This window comes from Mastigoproctus giganteus, chromosome 7, assembly GCF_048544385.1.
Source record: "Mastigoproctus giganteus isolate SK-2022 chromosome 7, ASM4854438v1, whole genome shotgun sequence".
Classification (NCBI taxonomy): domain Eukaryota; kingdom Metazoa; phylum Arthropoda; class Arachnida; order Uropygi; family Thelyphonidae; genus Mastigoproctus; species Mastigoproctus giganteus.
Window position 1 is genome coordinate 57,068,999 of NC_143581.1, and position 16,172 is coordinate 57,085,170.

The window sequence follows — 16,172 nt, forward strand, 5'->3', positions numbered from 1 at the left end:
CTCAAAACATTTATGATAAATCCTCCAGCTGGAAAGATCGTGTTATCTGATTTTGGGATTTAGAAGGGTTGATTCGTGCCGATTTTCTGCCACCCCACCTCACAGTAAATGCTCAGTATTACAATAAATTGCTTATTTTGATGTCCATACTTCAGTATTCAAGAAAAGACTTGCAAAAATCTCAAGGGAATCATTCTGCTCCAGGACGATTCGCTTTCACATACTGCCAATTTTACATAATTGATATTGGTAACTTTGGGATGGTATATCATGGCCCGTGATCCTTTCAAACCGCTTTTTGCTGCTCATTAATTATCACTTTTTGAAATCAATAATGGGAAGGTTGAAATTGTAGTCCGATGATGAACTAAAATTCACTGTCTCCAATTTGCTACACATTTAATATTTTTATTTTTGTGCTGCCGACATTAGTTGCTTCCCAGTCCGAAAATTGTTGTACATCTTCATGTCGATCAAAACCTTTGGCGATTCTGATTTCTATGTGTTTTTTTTTTTTTTTTGTAAATCATAAAATCCAAGTCAGCCTTGAAAAAACTCTTCTATAATAACTGAAATTTTTATAGCTAAGAAAGTAAGTTGTCAGGCAGAGAATAATAAACTTTCTGCCTATGGGTGAATAAAAGGAGAAATTCTTTTCCGTGCATTACAATAATTCCTAAACTGCAAAATGTGTAAATTATGGTTACAATTAGATTATAGGAACAATTTGGCTAATCTTCTGGGTGTGCAAAGGATTTTTGACCTAATTAACCTCCCATAGGTCCGTGAAGCTTGAGAACCATTGGCTTTTGGTAAAATAAAACCAAAAGCATCTAAGAAAAATGAATCCATCTAATAAATTAGGTGGCGTTATAAAAATTATTATTCATTAACTAGGTGGCAGCACACTATGAGGGCGAAAAATGGCTTCGACGTCAGAACAGGTTGTATGCACTCCGACTTTTGTGTTTCCAGCAGCTTTTCCTGGTATTGTTTATTCTTTTATTGTTATTAATTAATCAGTTGGATAGATTTTAATAGGTGCTGTAAGTGATTATTTCAATTTTGGAAAGATATTGTGGCTTCCACTGGTGAACCTCTTTGTTCGATACTCTTGGTCCCCTGCTGTGCCCACAGTTCATCGTTTGTAGTGCTTGTTTCCCTAGGCGCGAGAGCTAACTATGACGTATGACCAATGGACGCGTCCGACAGCCCTCAGTGTCCTACTGGTCATTTGTGAACGCTATCTGTGAAGGGGAAAATGGGGGAGAATGGATAGCTAAAGTTATAATGTTGAGTTAAATGGCTTTCAGTTCCAAGGTGTAGGCCCATTACATCGTCTAGAATTGCGATTCTTCAGTTTGTCTCCTTTCCCACCAAAAGCACTATCGAACACGATAAAAAGTTTTTGATGTGTATTCATTTTGGTATTCCATAAGTTGCTGATGTTATTTTTAGCTTATATAAAAGCGGCCATCCCAGGCGCACCCAACTGATTATATTTAGTTTTTATATACTAAAGTAGTTTATCCTTCACTTTTATATTTATGGGACAATAATTATTTTACAGATTTTTGTTTTTTGCCAAGGAGATATTTTAAATATTTCAAATTTGGTTAGAGGTGCACTATTGCGTCGGACCCCCCTTCAGTACTATAAAAATAGTTTTACTTTTGCAAACTGATTGCTTTCTATTAATTTATGATTGGCAGACACCGATTTATATCTTACAGCTATTTACTTTTTTTTTTTTTTTTTTCCCTCAAAGATATGAAATAATCTAAGTCACTTATATTCAAATCAAAATATTCCGTAACATAAAAATTGTACTATTAGGAATGTTGTTGTCCGACGATATATATATATATATCAGTAAACTGATAGATTTTTAGTGAGATTAATCATGGATAATTTTCCAGAGTACTTTGAAAAATATTCTGAAAATGTGTAGTAATGCTCTTTAAAAAAAACAGAACAAAAAAAACCATTTTTAGTATTTGATTCACAGTAGAAATTGCAGTAGAAAATAATAACCCTGAATAGTATGGCAATCTTAAAAACATCCCTGGTGTAATTACAAAGTCTTTGTGGGTAGCCAGTGCTATATTATGGTACGGGTTATCAGGGTCCTTACCCATTCTTTAAGAGATGCCAAAAACAAAAGAACAGTGAGGTATAAATATATATATACACACACATATATATATATATATATATATATATATATACACATCCTTAGTGAAGGATGCTGAAAAATCTTTCTGCTTGGGGTGTGGAAGTAGCTTGGTCCACTCCTGCAGGTAGCACAGTAGTTATGATCATTCCACACTAAGTGGAAAAGCATTCCCCCCCCCTCCAGAAAATAGTAAACAGCACTGACTAAAGAATATGCAGTTACAGATTGATGCCCCATTGCCATAATTGCTTTGGCACTTAACAAATATAACAATCATAATTACAAATTATGGGCCTTCATGAGATTTTCAACTGAACCATCTTTTTAATAACCATACTTAAGTCATATTATCATTGGTCATTGAAAGGGGAAGGGGTCATCTACAGTTGCAGACCTGGCATTATAATAGTTGTTTTGGTAATTTCTTACTGAATTATCTTTAATGGATTTATAAATCTGTGGTGCCAGCCAAGAAAGTGGCACTGATAGTTGCAATGTGATTGGCTATAATGTCAGTGAATGTAATGAAAATTCTTCTTCTTCTTCTTCAAAAAAAACCCACCCATTTCGTGATTGTAATGCGATATCGTGAATAAATCACTGTTATTTGTTATATGTGAAGTATATTTTGCCCATATTCCATGGAGTATTTCAACTCCAGCATATGCACATATATAAGAGATTTGTTGCAATCTGTCATCCCTCTGTTTCATGAGGGAAGTTTTGTTGGTTGGGAAGATGAAATGCATACACAGAATATTGAAAATCTTCAGCTGCACATGAAGTGAAAGCTAAAGCTTTCAGGAAGAAGTTCAGTAGTATTTTATTATCTCCATGAATTTGTTTTGGAATTTTCTGTGGACAAGATTTTTTTTTTTTAATGTTGAAAAATTATATGTTCATCATATAATAATGATTCTCTCTACCATGTAATTATTTTTACTGTACCATTTCAATATTATATAAAGAAATGTAATTACATTCTTGAAGATATATAGTTTTTTTTTAATTAATATGTTGCCACAGTCAACAGTCACATGACTGGCTATCATTGCTAGCCAGTCACAATGCAACTCTGGAAGAAAACTATGGGAGCTGCACCTTTTCAGCTGCTGATTTATGAAATCATTCAAGATGGTAAAGTAGGAAGTTACTGTTAATATTTTATTTATTTTATTGAACAAAACATAAACAACACTCACTCAATAACAGTATGTATGGAACAATATGTAGTATAAATTAATAACATATAATGACACGAATAAATTAGTATAATTAACTTTCCAGGATGGTAAAAAATAATAAAATTTAAAATCATTTGATTATAAATAAAAATAGAAAATAAGCCTGAATGCCTGTAGATGAGCAGGAGAGATTTATGGAGGGATTCAACTAGGGCAGAGGTTCCCAAACTTTTTTCATAATTATGATTTCCCATCATCCAGAATAAGCAGATTTAACATAATTTAGCAGTGAGTATGCATACGTTTGTAAAATAATATCTACTTATACATTTAATCTCAAATATTGGAATAAAATACACTTTGTACCTGGATTAGTAGGATGTTTTTGTTTGTATTTCATTAAGTAAAGTGCTTCATAAAAATAACAAGCACCCCCCCTACCAAAAAAAAAACACCCTCCCCACATGCACAATTTGGATTTTGGGAACCACTCATCTAGATGCATTATTATTACATATTTAGCAACAGAATATAATTTCAGAAAAGTACTTTTTTTTTTTCAATTCCTCCAAGCCAAGTGCACCCCCCCCACACACAACATAATTTAGCAGTGAGTATGCATACGTTTGTAAAATAATATTTACTTATACAGTTAATCTCAAATATTGGAATAAAATACACTTTGTACCTGGATTAGTAGGATGTTTTTGTTTGTATTTCATTAAGTAAAGTGCTTCATAAAAATAACAAGCACCCCCCCCCCCACCAAAAAAAAAACACCCTCCCCACAAGCATAATTTGGACTTTGGGAACCCCTCATCTAGATGCATTATTATTACATATTTAGCAACAGAATATAATTTCAGAAAAATACTTTTTTTTTTCAATTCCTCCAAGCCAAGTGCACCCCCCCACACACAACTTTGGGAACCGAACTAGGCAACAATGTTGTCGCAGACTTCTTTGGGCTTCAACGTTCATTAATGCCAAAAGAGTATCTTGTAATTTGAAATCTGATTCAGTTCTTTGGATATCTAGTGGTAAAATTTGAAAGTAGCAGTAGAATGACTTATGAATTCAGTCACACAAAAGAGAATTTATTTCTACCAGAAATCCTCTTGAATTGCAGAACTCCTGTGCATCAGGCAAAACAGAGGCAATCTCCAAGGTAGAATGCGCTGGTCCCAGCAAAACTAGTTATTGTTGGTGACTCTATTGTCAGGGAGACGAGGAATATACTAAGAAGGATAGGTGGAACAGGACAAGGGTATGTCTGCCAAGGGCAAAAGCTGAGGAAGTTGTAGAGCATATATCATCTTTTAAGGGCACAAAAGGTGATGTTGTTGTTGTACACGTTAAAAAAAAGTCGGGAGTTATGGTTGAATGTGAAAGTGTCTGCAATTCTGCCCAGACACGATAGTCTTGTTGATCAATTCGGTCCTGGAGAGATTGTGCAAGGCTCAAGGGATAGAATTTTTTTCAGCCTGGTCTGTGCTTGTTGACAGGAGAAACTGCTTCTACAGGGATGGGGTACACTTAAATAGAAAGGGTGCAAACCTATTTGCTGATGCTATCGAGACAGTGTTAGGTGGGTCAGAAAACTTCTAGCTTGGGGCGATACATAGACTAAAAGGTTAACAGTGGCTGCTGGCAGAGGCAAAAGTGATTCTTGCACTCATTCTATTAGAATGAGCAGCAGCCTGGAAAGCAAGGTAATGGAGATTTCCAGGACTGCTGGGAGTCATTAGCATTAGTAGAGGCATTTGAAGCTTATGCAGCATCAGCCAAAAAAAAAAAAATAATAAATAAATAAAAAATAACCACTTCCACTTCACTCCTCTGTTCGTTCGAAATACCGTCCAGCTGAGCCTTAAACTTATTTAAGCTATCAACTTCCACGACAAGGGATGGAAGTCTGTTCCACCCGCTGGCTAAAGGCAAATTTCCTCATGTCTATCCTACATCTGTCTTTCCTCAATTTGAATTTATGCCCTCTCAGGTGATTATTCTGAGCAAGAGGAAGAATCCCATCAGCATTGAGCATGCTCAAACCATTCAAGGCTTTATACACCTCTATCAGATCACCTCGCTGGTGCCTAGTGAGTCATAGTGGAATAAGTAAATACATGGGCTGTGTTCTAAGAGTAGGAGCAGGTGCATGTATACTTGTATGTACACCAATGCTGGGAGTATAGTTAATAAATTTGATGAGCTTGAAGTGCCAGTCAAGACATCAAAGGCAGACATTGTTGGGACGTGGTGGCACACAGATATAAGCAGTGCAGAATTGGAATTTGGGGAGTAATGTGTACAGGAAAGGAAAAGGGGTTATGCTGTTAGTTAAGAAACACAAAATCTAAGGAAGTGCATCCAATTGATGTTGGTGGACAATGCAGTGTTGAGGCTGTTTGGTATGAAATAAGCACTGGGAAAGGAAAAATGAGAGTAGGTGTGTGTTATAGACCTAATGAATCTGATGAGTATAATGAGCAATTGTGCAGAGAAATGGATTGGGCCAGTAAATCAGAATGTTTTATAATGGAGGATTTTAACTTTACAGATATTGACTGGAACTTGTGGTTGGTCACTCGCACACTAGCAAGACTTTTGTGGATTTATTGGATGACTGTTTTCTACAGCAACATGTTCGAGAGGCAACCAGAGGGAGTAATACTCTTGATCTGATTATCAGCAGTGATTATTCATGTATTAAGAATTTGCAGATAAAAGAACCACTGGGTGACAGTGATCACTTAAATAGAAAGGGTGCAAAACTATTTGCTGATGCTATCGAGACAGTGTTAGGTGGGTCAGAAAACTTCTTGCTTGGGGGGATACATAGACTAAAAGGTTAACAGTGGCTGCTGGCAGAGGCAAAAGTGATTCTGTACTGGGAATTACTTAAAGATGTAACTACCATAAAGGCTAAAGGGAAGGGCTTTTGCTTTCATAAAGGTGACTACAGAGGTCTCAGACAGTATTTAAATTCTATATGGTGGAACCAATTGAAGATGTTACCAATAGCAAATTCAAAATGGAAAGTATTCAAAGAATTAATCTTGGAAGCTACTAGGCTTTTCATTTCAATTAAGAAGTACTGTTCAAGGTTTAGGCCTAAATGGATGTCAGATGAGTTAATGAGGCTCGTGGCAGAGAAGAAGAATGTATGGGATGCATATAAAGTATCAGATCACACAGAAGCCTATGGCAGGTATAAACTAGTCTGTAATCAAGTCACAAAGGATGTTAGGCAGGCGAAGGCAGATTACGAGAAATCTTTGGCAAAGGATGCAAAGAAAAACAGCAAAGTGTTCTTTACCTATGTAAACTCTAGAAGGAAAGGGATGAATCAGATTGGAACACTTAACATAGATGGGTTGACTTTTGATGATCATGCTCAGGTAGCTGATAAACTGAATGAGTATTTTGCATCTACATTCACACATGAGGAGTTATTCAATGAGGGGGGAGTGCCAGAAGTTTATCAAATGCTAACAGGGAGCTAAGTGATTTTGTAATAACTGAGAGAAAAGTGGAGGAGAAAATGTTGAAGTTAAACATAAGGATGGCACATAGGGTGGAGAGGATCTATCCAGTTATATTAAAGGAGGCAGCAAAGAAAGTATGCAAACCTTTAGCCATAATTATGAGAGCTTCCTTGGACTCAGGGGAGGTCCCCATGGACTGGAGGTGTGCAAATGTGTCACCAATTCACAAAGAGGGTTTAAAAGGTGACACAAGTAATTACAGACCTGTTAGTTTAACTTGTGTTTCAGGGAAAATAATGGAATCACTGGTTAAAGAAGCATTGCAGGATCATCTGGACAAGACTGCAGTAATGGTTAAGACACAGCATGGGTTTGTTAAAGGGAGGTCTCATCTGACCAATTTGATTGGATACTATGATGTGTGTCACAAAGGAACTGAGTGCCAAAAATAATTTTGATATCATATACTTGGATTTCAGGAAAGCTTTTGATACTGTTGCATATGGAAGACTGCTGTACAAATTGGAGAGGTATGGCATTAAGGGTAAGTTGCTACAGTGGATAAAGGGATGGTTGAGTGGGAGATGACAGAGAGTGGTAATCAGTGGACACTGCTGTTCATGGACAAATGTTATTAGTAGAGTTCCCCAGGGTTCGGTGTTGGGCCCATTGTTGTTTTGTATATTTATCAATGGTATTGATGAAGGTATATCAGGTTTAATGTCCAAGTTTGCAGATTGTATAAAGGTTAGCAGGGTTATTAATGACAGTAAAGACAGTAATCTACTCCAACTGGATCTAGATAAGTTTCGCAAATGGGCTGAGAAGTGGCAACTGAAGTTTAACATTGACAAATGCAAAGTACTGCATATGCGTAGCAATAACCAGAGAGAAACGTACCAACTGTGTGGTACTTCACTCAGGGAAGTGGAAATTGAAAAAGACCTTGGAGTAATTGTGCAGTCAAGTATGAAGTTTGCTGAGCAGTGCAGATGGGCTGCCAGGGCAGGTCATAGAGTCTTGCCAATGATATATAGCAGGGGTGGCCAACGAGTTGATCGCGAATTTAATTTTGGTCGATCACGACAAATTTTAAATATACAGTCATTCCTCGAATTGTGCACCTTGTGCAATGAAACTTTTAAGATGGTAGATCGCAGCACATTTTGAAGAAAAAAAGTAGATTGCATCACAAATTAAGTTGGCCACTCCTGATATATAGGAATTTTGCTAGCATTGACAGGGATGTGATTATCCTGTTATACAAGGCAATGGCCAGGCCACACCTAGAGTACTGTGTACAGGTCTGGAGGCCTCATTTTTGGAAGGATGTGGAGTTGCTAGAACGAGTACAAAGAAGGCAACAAGATTGGTGAGGGGAAGAAAGGCTTAAGTTTTTCAAATTGCAGCACCTGTGAGCTGATTTGATTGAGGTGTATAAGGCCTTGAATGGGTTGAGTAAGCTAATGCTGATGCAATTCTTGCTCAGACTGAGAATCTGAGGGGCACACTTTCAAATTGAGTAAAGATAGTTGTAGAATAGATGTGTGGAGATTTGCCTTTATCAAGCGGGTAGTTGATTGGTGGAACAGGCTTCCATCTTTTGTTGTGGAAGCTAATAGCCTAAATAAATTTAAGGCTGAGCTGGATAGGCATTTGGAATGAATGGAAGGGTGAAATGGGAGGGTTTTTTTGGCTGATGCTGCATAAGCTTGCTTTCTTGCATCGTATGCCTCTACTAATGCTAATGATCAGGTATCTGACAAAGTTCTATTTGCTGCTTCAGGTTTGTTTGAGTAGACCTTATGATTGGTAGAAGTTACATAGTCAAATTGAGATAAAACTATAGCTTTGTAATGTAGGACAGGATGTATGAAATTTTTAAAATATATTTTTCTGAATTCAAGCTTTATATAAGCCTGACTGGTGAGTGAGAGATACGTTTATCACATTTGCAATAGCCCAATTTTAGAATAGGTGTGGAGCCAGTGTGGTAGTTTGCTTCTGATTTGGTGCTGGCTCTGAGAGAGGAGGATAATAGAAGGGCACTTAGCTGTTTATGGAAAACCTATGTCATTGAGAGAGCGAGAAAGAGCATTGAAGCCACTATAGAGCAAGCTATTGGGAGTATAAAAGTTAGTTTGCCAGAATAGTATTAGCATTGGCATATTATGCAAGAAATCAAGCTTATTAGCAAAAAAAAAAAAAAAAAAAAAAAATTCATTCATCCCTTTGTTTCAAAAGTTTGTCTAGTTCTGCCTTAAATTTATTTAAGCTGTCAACTTCCACGTTTGAATTTGTCCCCTCAGGTGATTAATCTGGGCAAGAGGAAGAATCCCATTATCATTGAGCCTGCTCAAACCAATTCAATGCCTTATACACATCACCTCGCAGGTGCCTAGTCTCCAGACACTGCAATTAGCAGAACTTAAGCCTTTCTTCGTAAGCGCAACCCTTTGTTCCATTCACCAATCTCATTGCCCTTGTTCCAGCAGCTCTACATCCTTCCTAAAATGAGGCTTCCAGACCTGTATACAGTAGTAAAGGGGTGGCCTGACCTTTGCCTTATAAGGGGATAATCATCTCTTTATCCCTGCTAGAAAAATTCCTGTACAGTTGGTCGTCGACTTACGACCGACTTCCGTTCTGACTGACAGGTCGTAAGTCAATCTGGTCGTAAGTCGGCCATATATTTATTAACAGTATTTTTTAACCTTTCTAATCTTTTTATCATCTTTATGATTTATTTTTATAATCTTTTATTTTTCATTTTAAATACAGTAATGTTTTTATCTTTTACTTAGCGATACTGAATATACCTTCGTTTCTACGCCCAGGCTCTCTCTCTCTCTCTCTCTCTCTATGAGGTTAAATTCAAACGTTCTCTACATTTTAATTGGTTTATTATTCATACTGTTTATAAAAAAACAAAACTACAATCTATAATTATATTGTACATAATGTACTGTAAACACAAAAATACAATCTAAAATTAATGTAAAAATTAATACAAATGAAATTTACAAAATCAATTTTCAATCTTTGCTTGTGCTGGGTTGTGCATCGTCAGGGCCATGTTCTTGGGTTGAGGTAGGAAATGTTTATTTATAGAGACATTATGCAAAGAAAATCTTTTTTTAAAAACGCTTCAACCACCCCGTACTAGCCTGAAAATCTTCTGTGTAATCGTCTCCGGCGCGTGATTTTAAACTGAAACAAACTTCTAGCCTTTGCTTGCACTGTGTGAAGGCTCATGGGTGTATTTTTTTGTATTAAATCTTCCATCCACATAAACAACGATTTCTCCATTTCATGGATGGGTTCCTGTCGTTGTTTGGTTAAAATTGTAGACTTAATAAGTGCAGAACCTTTCACAGCTTCCCGAATTCTTTCTTTGTCCTTAAGTATCGTCAATACCGTGGAATGTGATAACTTCAAGTCACATGCTATCGTATTCACTTTCTTTCCGCCTTCATACTGCTGGATAATTTTCATTTTACACTCTAAATCAATAGTTTTCCTTGACTTTTTAGCTGGCATATATGTAGATGAAGTCATTTTCCTTTTACTAAACATTTTATGCGTATTTCAGTAGAATTTTAATTAATACACCACACGCAACAGATACTTGAAAGCGACTGGGTGTATGTGAGAGAGAGAGTGACTGGGTGTATGTGCCTGGTGCTGTCTTCAGGCCTCCCGTCATCGATTAAATAATTTATTATTATTATTATTTTTTTTTTTGTGGTCGTAAGTCGCATAGGTCGTAAGTCGACGACCAGGTGTATATCATTGACAAGACACCATGAGCTATTCTTGGCAACTATCTACAGTGCTTACAAAACTTCATATCTGACTGCACAATTACTCCCAAATCTTTTTCATTCACCACTACCCTGAGTGTAGTACCACACAGTTTATATGTTACTCTTGGGTTACTTGTACCCATATGCAGTACTTTACTGCATATGGGCAGAGGGATACATTTGTCAATGTTTATAATATTAGGAAGGATGTAGAGTTGCTAGAATGAGTACAAAGAATTGCAACAAGAGAGATGGCAACTTCAGTTCCCATCTCTCAGCCCATCTGCTCAACTTTTCTAGATCCTGTTGCAGTAGCATACTGTCATTAGTGTCATTTATTTCTGTTACTGTAAATATCTTCAGTTACTGTAATTTTTATTAACTTTAAATATGTTTTTTGTTATTTTGGAGTATTTATATTAAAGTTTAAAAACTAAATGTATTCAGTTAACTAATGGCAGTTTGCTGATCAATGGCATAAAATTGGCAAGAACTGTTCATAATAAAAATGCAAGAATATTTAAAGGTCAGGAAAATACTGTGCAACACTCTCCCATGTTAAATGAAATGGGCAGGATAGGACAAACTGGTAATGTAACAGTTCTGATTTATGGAGTTTGGAACCCTTAATTTGCATCAGTGATAATCATTTAACCCCTTTTCCTTGAAAAAAATGCTCCCCCTTACTAGTAATATATCTTGTGATGATTTGTACACAAAATTAAATTCAGTTTGCAGGACTTATTTACTTTATTTCATTTAATCATGAAATAAACTATATGAAGTTGCTCTTTTCTTTTCTACTACAAAATTTGCCACATCATTTGTTGAGATTACACATGCAGTTGCCATAGCTGAGCAAATCGTATATTGCTCTGGGCAGAGGGATACATTTGTTGCAGAATAATATTGCTTATATTGGAATAAAAATGAAATGAACCATAATTAAGAAAACCAACGAAAGAAATGTGAGCTTTAATGCATAATTAAATAAAATTTTAGAAAATTTGGTTTAAACCTTTTCTAAAATAATTTTCAAAAAAGATTTTTAAAAATGTTTTTTTTTTTTTTTTTTTTGAAACAAAAGACTGCCTCAAATGAATTGATTAAATATATAGAATGGACTCGAAGTTGTATACAAAAAAGGTAAAAAAAAAAAAAAAAAGGTAAACTGCAGCCATTATCAATCCACTGCAGGAAGGATTGCCTCCTCAATGGTTTGTATTGATGGAAATGGACCATAATCTGTCGTGCTGGTCGAGTGTGAGTTGGCAGATCGACCATATTTATCAGTCAGGGGTTTGAATCGCGGTCTACTGAAAGAGCGTGTGCTGCTGCACTCCCGCTCCTGACCACTCGGCTATGGATAGCATAGTGGTTTTTGTCACCTGTTCGTTTAGAAAGGTGTGGATCCTGTAAAGAATGGAGGAATTTAAAGGCCTCTTCAGTCAGGATTGTATTTAACTAATCCGAGGTAGAGGGAGTAAGGTCCCCTCCCTCCGAACTACCAGGTTTTTGTAGCATTCATATCAGACTGTAAACCCACATTTGTACAGACTATATACACAATGCAATATGTCCTAAGATGCTAATTTGTTATGTAGTCTAATCTCTGTTATCTGAAACATTTGGATCCAAGGATATTTCTGATAATTCTAAATGCACTCTCCTTATAACACAGAATCAAGAAAAAAAAATTTTAGCGAAAATTGCTGTAATTTGCATATATTATTTACACATTATAAATGCTTATACAGCTTTAAAATGGCATATTTTCCAGACAATAAGATGCACCCATTCTTTAGAAAGCAAATTTTGAGAAAAATTATTTCATTGTATATATATTTGAAGAGATTCACTAGTGCTTATTAAACAAAATGTCAGTATAGAATAAAGCTTTTATTTGTTATAGAACAGCAAAAACTCATTGTTACTGTCAACTTGTTTTACTAATATTATGAACTGAATGTTTATATTCTTCAAAGAGTTTGGCTTCAGTGTCACCAAGAGCATTGCTGATTCCGTATTTCTCAAAAGATGGCAACTATCTTGCATTTCACTGATGTTTACTATTTCATCTATTTGCACACTTGTGAAATTATTGGTCACTACATTTGTCCTGTTGGTGTAAAATTGTGATTTGGTGCTTCCATCCATTTTGTCCACTTCTCACACATGAATACTATAATAGATTTGTTAATTGAAGTGTCCATTAGCTGTAGTTGGCTGAGGCCTCCTGGACTTGCACCTGATTTTGTGTTTAATTCCACAACCATCCTTTTTATTGCTTTCATTATGTGTGATCTGAACTGGTCATACATGGAGTTTCCTGGGCATTCTGAACATAGTTTTGTGCTGGAGATATAACATTACTATGGGCACCTAGTATTCCATTGAACCATAAGATGCAAAAAAATTTAGGAAACATTTTCCAGGAAAATTGCATCTTATGGTCTGGAAAATACTGTAATAATCACCATTATTTTGTTGCTGGATAGATGGCAGTTTTTTTTTTTTTTTTTTTCATGCAAGGTTCTATATTCTCTAGAAACACATAAATTGGTTCTCATTTACTTCATTCAGTTTGTCCTGTTTAATAGTGAACTGAAGGGCCTTAAACACTTCATTGTCTGTTGGTTTTCATGTTATGTATTCATCATAATGTCCACTTTTCACTTTCAATTCTTGTCTGATTTGGTTAGTATTAAATGAAACAGTTTTTTGCATCTTTTAAAAAGTGATGACCTGGATTGTTATGAAACCAGTTACAGCTAAAGCTTATTTCATACTTTGTTTCTAGGTTTTGCTCTTAAAATGTCCAGAGAATATATTAGAGAGTTCCTTGAATTGCTAAGAGAAAATCCCTCTGTATAGATAATAATTTAAAGAACAAAGTGTATCAAAGTAACTGAACAGTTTGGCTGGGAGAAAGCCAACCATACTCGGTAGATTATTCATTCCATACCTGTATCAAGCCAACTACACTGATGCGATGCATGAAACCTTAATTGAAAGAAAAGTTAGTGTCTGCAGATTGACATATCAATTTTTATTTGCTGCAGTTTATTTATAGCAAGCTCCAACTCTTTGCACAGAAATGTTCTTCAACATTTCTGTGCAAAGAAGTTGGGGTATTGTGTTATACTTCTCAACAAGTTTTTAACATAGATGAAGCAGGAATTTTGTGGAAACGAATGCCTAAAAGAAGTTTCATATTGAAAGAAAAAAAAACATGCCAGGTTTCAAAGCGGGGGAAGGATCGGTTGACTTTATTGTTGGGTGGTAACGCTGCTGGGGATTTAAAATTAATACCTCTTTTAGATTATTTGGAAGAGGGCCAAAGTTCAACATAAAATCGACACATTTTTCATGATTAAATTCATCGATTAAATTAAATCAATTTAGATCAATTAAATTCATGATTTTAATTGGAATTTTAAGTTTAATTTTGATACGTAAGTAGTTACCACATAATTATATACGTATGTAATGCAGAATATGTTATATGTACAAATATTTGAATATTAAATATTTTGACTGATATTTGCGCATCTTTTCACTACTGTTTATTATTGATTAGGAAATATCCTATGGCACCGACTGCAACTTACAAATACATATGTTACCTTATGGGAATGCGGAGGTCGCTTAGCGTGGATTCACTTAGTGCTCTGTTTTTCCCGGAACAAATTATCAGCGTTAAGCGGGGGTTACCTGTACTTTGCTTTCTTAATTCTGCATATGATTTCATTTCTAGTTTTATTATTTCATTTTGAATAATGGGTGAAAAATATGAAATAGAACCTTTTTTATGTTTTTCAATACATTCTTTTAAAGTAGTATAATGGCTAGCAAATCAATTAAATTTAAAAAGTTCCGCAATTTGGATTTCCAATTATTTCATTTGAACCTCTAAGAGCAATATTATTTTGGTCCAGAATAGAATAGCATTACTATTATTTTCAATATTTCACTCCATATCATTTTTTCTTTGTTAATTTGAATTAACTAAATAATCATCGAGTGCATTTCCTGATCTTTATATCTTTTTACATCACTTTCCATTTTACATAATTGTTTTGGTGCTCAGAGGAATTTTTGTGTTGTGGAATAATGGGATGAAGATGCCTCCAATCATGGAATCCTTTTTGTGGGTCTGAAAGATTATGCGATTTGTGTCCAAAAAGTAGGCAAGGAAAACAAAATATTGTGTTTTGATTAATAGAATATAACGTCCATTAATTTGTTTAACATGAAACCAGTCCTTTGTAAATTTTTTCCCTGAATTGTCTGATACCAAGGTATTAAAGTTCATGTCATCGCCTTGGTCTGGATCATGTTTGAAAAAGGAATATATTAATTTATTTGTAATAGCAGGTCAAGAATGTGGATCATTGTAATTTAGAAGTATTTCTTTTGGAATATCATCATCATTTGGAACAGTATAGTGCAAATTTGGTATGATATTATCAACCTGTGAAGCAGTACTCTGTGCAGGCTTCTCCTCCAACATATCGTTGTCCCTTAAAATACTAGGGTGCGATTGTAGTACGGTATCTTGTGAAGCAGTAGATTTCTCTTGCATAGGCCCCTTGTTTTCCCATATACAGTAATACCCTGACTTACGCGAACTCGGAGTTACGGGGTTCTTGATTTTTTCGTTTGGTGTATACTAAAATTAGCTTACCAGTGATTTGGAAGTCAAATCATAAAGCTTGGTTGACAGCTTCCGTTTTTGAGGACTGGTTTGGTCACCACTTCATACCCGAAGTCAAACGTTATTGCAAATCTAAACAGATTCCATTTAAAGTGATGATTCTTATTGAAAATGCACCCGATCACCCTCCTGCCACCATAATTTATTTCGACCCATGTGTGAAAGTTGTGTTTTTGCCTCCAAACACAACCAGCTTGCTTCAACTGATGGACCAGGGAGTCATCAAAACATTCAAGGCTTACTACATGAGGTGTTCGTTTGCACGTCTGAATGAAGCTATGAGACAAAATAGTGAGATATCTGTTAAAGACTTTTGGAAAAAATTCAATCTTTTAGATGCCGTAAGAATCATTGAAGAGTCTTGGGATGAAATTCACAAAAAAACATTGAATGGTGTCTGGAAGTAACTTTGTCCATTTTTTTTTTTTTTTTTCAAAAGCAAGACGAAAACAATGCCAGAAACTGATCATGTCGTTCATGTGATAGAAGAAGTTGTTAATCTTGCCAGGCAATTAGATTTGGAAGTCAGTGGTGATGATGTCAACAAGCTGTTGGATTCACATAGTCAGGAGCTGACAATGAATGAGCTCATAGAGATGCGTGAGCAAAACGGCACTGAAGTATCCGACACTTCAGACTCAGTTCCACCAGAAAAGCACATGACAATTGCAAGCTTGACAGAAGGTCTCAGCTCAATTGAAAAGGGCTTAAAAATGTTAAGAAAACATAGACTCCAACGAAGAACGCGTTATAGGTACAAAGCAAGGAATAAAAAAATGATTAGCTTGCTACGAAGAAATT

The 16,172-nt window shown here is 35.6% G+C and overlaps 1 protein-coding gene across 3 annotated transcripts in view; it reads left to right on the plus strand.

The window, feature by feature from the left end:
- The first annotated feature begins 901 nt into the window (after window positions 1-901).
- LOC150082919 (uncharacterized) overlaps window positions 902-16,172 on the plus strand; it is a 207,076-nt gene continuing 191,805 nt past the window's right edge. For 2 of the 3 annotated variants that reach the window (XM_090377679.1, XM_090377680.1), the window contains exon 1: window positions 902-987. In XM_090377679.1, the coding sequence (XP_090233805.1) occupies window positions 924-987 (64 nt within the window). In that variant the 5' untranslated portion in view covers window positions 902-923. The remainder of the gene's footprint in view (window positions 988-16,172) is intronic. The other variant, XM_090377681.1, reaches the window with a different exon arrangement.